General features: G+C 45.9%; 1 protein-coding gene across 1 annotated transcript; it reads right to left on the bottom strand.

The window, feature by feature from the left end:
• Positions 1-3,297: 3,297 nt before the first annotated feature.
• Positions 3,298-5,822, bottom strand: UQCRFS1 (ubiquinol-cytochrome c reductase, Rieske iron-sulfur polypeptide 1). The gene is made up of 2 exons (XM_080352163.1): positions 5,562-5,822; positions 3,298-4,522 (listed from the first exon to the last, which is right to left on the bottom strand). The coding sequence occupies exons 1-2, from the start codon at positions 5,770-5,772 to the stop codon at positions 3,912-3,914; spliced, it is 822 nt and encodes a 273-aa protein (XP_080208289.1). The 5' UTR covers positions 5,773-5,822; the 3' UTR covers positions 3,298-3,911.
• Between the last annotated feature and the right edge of the window lie 1,085 nt (positions 5,823-6,907).

Here is a 6,907-nt window from a genome sequence, read left to right on the forward strand (position 1 = left end):
CTGGGGAACCACCCTGAACACCACCGGATTCTATGTATATCAAAGCAGCTCCCCAGATTAATTAACAGACACTTTTGATCTGAGCTTGTGTAAATGGCATATTTTTAAAAGGTTATGATGAGAGAAAATTTGGATCTCCATGGTGATTGCAAAACGTACACTGGTCAGCAAAACTGCGAGACTTTAATGGGCATGAAGTGCTAAAGTCCTTCAGAGACAGGATTGCCTGCATTATTAACATGAAAGGTATTTTTCATTTAGCCGTCTCTTCAAAACTATTACTGAAACATTAGGAAATTACTTGAAAGCAGAAAATCTGGCACAGTTAATATAGATCACAGCCAGAGCTTCCCAACACTATACATAACCAAAAATTGTCTTAGAATGTGAATCATTTGAATAATGAACAGTGCTACCAGCTTTGTGAAGGATATAAGCACTTAATATATAAAATAAGTGTCATCTGTAGGTAGTTGAGAAAATCTTATCTATGGAGGACACCCAGGCTTCAACAGCTTTAAAATCTCTCCTTCCATCTCTATGTTATGTACTTTTTTCAAGGTTGAAGAAGGGTCATTATTGTTCTGTCACCTGTCACTTGTCACTTTGGCTGACAAGAAATGTGTTGCTTGCTCGTTTAGCTGGGGAACTGGCTACTGTGTTCCTCAGATACACTTGAACTGCTCAGGAACCCTCTTCATAGAATTTCTTCTTCATGTGGATTTTGGTGGTTTTTGGTGATCAGTGGCAAGAGCGTCCTTGGTAACTGCTGCTGTGCAGCATGGCCCTTGAGGATGCTGCCTTGTTTGGTTTGCGTGTACATCATGACTCTACAGAGGCTGTGTGGGAAACTGTCTTCAGTTCTGACAAGTGGACCTAACAAATCAGAAGGGTTAAAAAACCCCACTTCATTACCCATGAAAATTACTTAATATTCTGAATTTTCATGTAGAGTCTCTGCACTAATTATTCCTTTGATAGCAGTAAGCATTAAAAATATTGCCTCTCTTCTAAAGATGCAGAAAATGAAAGACAAAGCTTTTGAAATGTCAAATATTAAAAATTATGTTTTGATTTTGGTATCTTTATTCCCCTTATCTGAAGAGCTTTTTATTAAATAAACATGAACTCTGTTCAGCAACTTCATAAAGACTGTTTAGTTCTAAAGGAGAAAAAGTAGCTAGCTGAGAAGAAACAGATGGGGCTGCTGCTTCCTATGTAAGAGGCGCAGATGAAGGGCAGGCACGAGGCTCTGCTGTCTGGCACAGTCTTGTGCTTTGCTGCTGAGGAACGTCAGGCCCCAGCACTGATCAACTGGCACCCAGCTTGTCCTGGGTTTTAGCTCCATCCACCCTGTCAAGTCAACAGCTGCAACAACGCTGGCCTGGCTGGCTAAACCAGCCTGGTGTGGCTGAGAGCAGGAGGTGCAGGGGAAGGTGTGGCTTCATGCTGCTGCTCAGAAAGAAAACCGTACAGAGCACAGAGCTGTCATACACAAATATGAGGAAACCCCAGTTGTGAAGAAGGGAAAAGTGGAGCTTCATACATTTTTGGAAGGGGAAAGTTGCCCTGTTAGCTCTGTGAAATCTCTGAGGTTGTTTTTTGTTTGCACTGACAAACAGTTCAAGTGAAAAGGATCTAATGCTGAGAATATGCCCTGATAAGACTCCTAGAGTGGAGGAAGTCAAAGTGGCAATGCACAGATGTTGTAAAGCCCAGCAAGTGATTGCTTCTTAGGGATACAATGAATCTGCAGAATCTAACAAAATACAGTCTTTTTCTGTGTACTTCCAGCCCCTTGGGGCTCGCTAGCCATGAAAGGGTAACGTTACCCATTTGTACGGTGGTAATGTCTGTAATTAGTGGCAGTGCTTCCAAGGACATATTAGCCCACAAGGTAATTATGAGCTCATTACTGGCAACCAGCACATCACTGCGTGAAGGTTTACCCTTGCTGGAGTCACGCTTCCCCTTAGGGAGTTTGGGCCTTCTGGAGTTTCTTGCCTCAGACAATACAGTAATTGGACATTATTCCTTGCAAATCACAGCGTCACTGTTGGAAGGGACCTCTCGAGCTGATCTTGTCCAACACCCTTACACAAGAGGGTTACTCAGGGCTGTCCAGTTGCATTTGAATATCTCCATGGATACTCTACCACCTCTCCAAGCGATCTATTCCAGTGTTCAACGGCCTTCACTGTAAAATAGTATTTTAATGTGTTCAGATTAAGTTTTATGGTATTTTAATTTGTGCCTGTACTTGCACAAACTGCAAGTAGTTTTGGATAGTTGAGCCTGTTAATTTATTTCTTGAATTCTAGTAAATCCTAATTCTTTTCTAAGGCACACTTGGCCCATTATGAATGACTTTTTGCTGCTTTAAAAGTACAAAGCCTTTAACTGAAGAGAGGATGGAGACAATCCCATCTGCATTGCCCAAGAATAATACTTCAGCTTCTTTAACCATTATGTCATTAGTCTGGTGAGAAAGAGGCACTACTGTGTTTACAGTAAAAGCTGCTGTTTTGTTCTCAAATGCATTCAGTGTCATGGTGCTGCATTAGCTGTAAATTGGTAACATTTGATCAAGGCAGTTTGATGTATTCGAAGCAGCGGCTTATTCTGTGCAAGTAATTTTATGTGCAACCCTTTAAGTGCAGCTGTGACATAACTACTCCAGCTTTTGCTGTGTTCACTTGTCAACTCAGAAACTGCCCTGTGGACATAGTGATAAAGTGTAGAGCTCCAATTTATGTAATGGTGTAAAATGCACACCCAAGTACTTCTGTAGTAGTCATCTTTGTTTTTACTGAATTGTCTGAAAACAGGTGAGCTATATGCATCAATATTCTTTTGTTCTGGAAACAGCAAACCTTGTTTCTCCTTATGTACTATCAGCAATTAATTGTTAGTTTTGTTTTGTACTGGTAGGACCAATACTGGCTAAAAGATCTATTTTGGGATGCATTTGTTTCTCTGTGCCTTCAGAGTCAGCATCAAGGTAAGAGGTTTCAAAGTTTTGGCCTTTGTTGAGCTTAGCCTATGGTTTTCACACAGTCTGATGACGACACCACCTTTTGCTACATCTAACATTAGAGATTAGTCCAGGCTCAGTGGACTATAAAACTTAGATTTTACTTTTTTCTCAACTTATTTTGGAAAAGTGTCACCAATTTACCAGAGTCCTAAGCACCTGCTCTGATGTTTATATATATGTAATGTCACACCTTAACTGCAAGTAAAATCATGTTGTAATTCTAATATGACACGCTGATTTTTGTCCACATCATCAGAAAATTACATTGCTACCATTCTAGGTAAACAATTATAAACTGCTTCTGAACAATGTCAGAGAGTTTTCTTTCTAGGTATGTTTTTATTTACTTTTTCCTTCACTTCCTTTGAAAATAAACAAACAAAAATACACTGGAAGGATTACATCTCATAGGATTCTATATTGAAACTTATGCCAAACACTGTTAGAAGTTCATAGCGAGATCTTTTTAGATCTTTTTTTCTTCCTATAATGCAGTAAAAAAAAAAAAAACCTCAAAAAACCAACAATAACAAAAAGAAAATATGTGGTATTAAGGAAACGATGGCTTTGTAGTTCAGTTTCTGTCTTGAATCAGCAGCACTGCAGGAGGGCTCCATAAACCACTCTGGGTCTGCTCTAATATCTCTTTACCTAGACACACTAGAAGTCAGTACACAAATAAATACACATTGTTGTAAGTCAGGAAAAAGTGCTCACTCTTAAGTTTTTATTAAAATTGAACACAGGGAAGTATTCGAACATACTTCTGGTTGAGAATCTAGACAGCTAATATGTTTTCAGGATCATCTGGCTTTACAGTATTCCAGAGTCTCAGTGTACATTCACAGGAACACAAAAGTGAGCACCTCATTATTCAGCCAACAACCACGACATCATCACCAACAAACTGGTAAGTCGGGACCTCAAGGTTATAGGGAGCAGGACCTTTCCTGATTCTGCCAGAGGCATCGTAATGGGAGCCATGGCAAGGGCAGTAATAACCGCCAAAATCTCCGGAGTTAGCAATGGGCACACAACCAAGATGAGTGCAGACACCTACTAGTATGACCCATTCTGGTTTCTTTACTCTGTCTAAGTCATGCTGAGGATCCCTCAGTTTAGACACATCGACTTCCGCTTCCTGAGTAATCTCTGCCTGGGTTCTGTGACGCACAAAAAGGGGCTTCCCTCTCCACTTGAAAGCCATGTTCTTGCCTTCTGGAATGTCAGATAACTTGATCTCAATCTTAGACAATGCTAGCACATCAGCAGAGGCACTCAGGCTGGAAATAAACTGGGTGACAACGCTCTTGGCAGCATATGCAGTTGCTACACATGTTGTTGCAGTTAACAGGTAGGAAAACCCTTTTCTGGCTTCACTGCTGCTTTGAGAAGACGTCGTGGAATCCAGCACTTCTTGACGACGATAGGCAGAGAAGTCGGGTACCGCAACATCGTTATGGATGCAACGAACGCTAGCAGGTGCTGCAAGAATATGAAACAACAGTGCTTTCAGGTAAAAAAATCTGATGGTATTTTAAGTCATACCTTTCAAATGGCATTTTTGGAATAATGGGCAAAAGTTATTGCAAAGTCTGGGTAGCAATCCAATAATTATACATGTTTCTAGTATCTCTGTTAGTTAGTACTTGCTATCCTGTTACACGGTCAGCAAACCACCTTTGAGGGCAAGTGAAAAGATGCAATTTCCAAGTGCTGAAAGATCACACACACAAAGCCAAACTCCTCAGTAATATTGGGCTGGACTGATTTGCAGTTCAGGGAGAACCACCACCCTTTGGCCAGAAGTCAGTTCTGCAAGAACAACTTGGGTGGAAATTGACCTGGCTGATGCTTTTCTGAATACTGCAGGAACAGAGTGGAGGGGGAAGATAAAGGAATTCTAAACGAGGAAACAGTGATGGTTTTGACATAGTCAGTCTACTGTTTGAGCTGTTTGCCTGGAACTGTAAAACGCACTGTGTTCTTACTGCACCTCTCTGCTTTGGTGCCCCTCAGTCAAATCTATTATTGAACTAAACAGAATTTACTTGCATCTTCCCAACTGCAAAATAAATATCCACCCAAGAGTCACCACAAGGAAGCAGCCTTTCAAGCGCCCTTAGATCTATAGTCATAACTCATGTTATCATCACGAGGACAGCCTGGACTCAAATACTGCATCAAATCTTTTTAAAAAAAAGGTAAAAGTCAGAACGTCTCACTTAACTCGGGACTCTACTGCTCCCGGCCTGCCAGGCCGGACACCGCACCCGAGGACGCGCTCTCCGGCTGCTGCGGTGAGTCCTGTGCGCTCCGGCCGGGCCGTGCCCGAGAAGCGCTGGTGGAGGCGGCAGCACCGGCGGGCCCAGCCCGTCCGCTGCCTCGGGACGCGGTGCCCCGGGACCCGCCGCCCGCGCCCCCGGCCCGATTCCCGCCCGCTGAGCCGAGGCAGACGCGACCGCCCCCGCCCGAGCGGCTCCCCCAGAGCCCAGCCCGCGGCGTCCCGCCCCCCGGCCCGCACCGTTAAGGCTGGCACCGGCGACGAGGCCCCCCCGGGCCGACCGGCCGCTCATCGACTCCCGGCAGAGCAGAGGCCGCTTCAGCTCCAGCGGCACCTTCTCGGCCCGACGCGCCACTGCCGGCGCCAGCGGCTTCAGCGGGCCGGGCACTGCGTGCGCCGCGGCCGACAGGTAGGGCGCGAACGGCCCAGAGCGGGCGGCAACGGACAACATGGCGGTGACAGCGGCAGCGGCGCCGGTCACAGCTGCGACCTTCCCGGTGGTGCGGCAGTGCGCATGCGCCCTGACGTCACGCCGTCGCGCTGTAGACACGTCACGGCAGCGCCGCTGGGTGACGGCGTTGTATGTCACGGCGCAGGCGCTGCTGTCGCAGTCCTGAGGCGGAGCGGCTGGGTCTGGCTGCGGTTACCGGAGCGGCTGGGTCTGGCCGCGGTTACCGGAGCGGCTCGGTCCTGCCGTGACCGCTGCTGCCCGGCGGGGGACGGGGAGCGCCCGGGAGCCGCTTAATAAAGTGTTTAATGGAGCGTTGTGCTGCGGGACGGGTCGGGTGGTGACGGCGAGGGGACTGGGGGGTTGGGGTGGAAGTGACACAGAGTGGGATTGTGAAGTCGTGGTTTAACGTCAGGCTGGATCTGGGGGAGCTGGTGGGAAGCGGGGAGTGCGGCGGGTGGGTGACGCCACAGGTGTCACGGATTGTGACGAGCCCTGTGAGGCTGAGGGGCGAGCAGGGCACACACGCGTTCCCTCGCCGGGACAGCGCTGTCTGTCCCTTAGTCGGGAACGGTAAGAACTGGTTTTAATTCTTTACTCCGTTCTTAAGCTATCATCTCCCAAGCATTTGTTTTAATCTGAAGGTGCTGTTTTCCTTTTCCAAAACCCTGGTTACCTTAACATATTTCAGTGTGCAGATCTTGAGCATGAAGAGGACTTTGAGCAACTGTGTACAGTGTCAAGCATAAAAGGGTCTTGATCTTTGCTGAGTTTCAGGTTTAATCAGCAAACAAATTCTGTTCTATGGTAGCCCAAATTCATGACAATTGCATTATTTTCAGAAGCTACTGTGTGAAAACCTCCCTGCTCGCTTGTCTCAGGTGTAAGTTTCATCTCAGGCTCCCTCTAAGGTTTCCTGGGTCCAAATCATTGACTTCCTCTCTAGTACAGTTAGAGTAACTTAGGAGTAGTGATGGGGCTTATCCCACTGTGCCTGGTCCCTGCCGGGGCTGGGACTGGCTGGAGAGGTTTGTAGCAGTTTTGTTAGTGCTTTCATTTCCAGAAGAGACCTGTTCACATGAAGTGCTTTGGTTGGTGATTTTCTTCTTCTTGGCATTATCTCATTTTTTTCAGCTTG

The sequence above is a fragment of the Nesoenas mayeri genome, assembly GCF_963082525.1.
Source record: "Nesoenas mayeri genome assembly, chromosome: 12".
NCBI classification, from domain to species: domain Eukaryota; kingdom Metazoa; phylum Chordata; class Aves; order Columbiformes; family Columbidae; genus Nesoenas; species Nesoenas mayeri.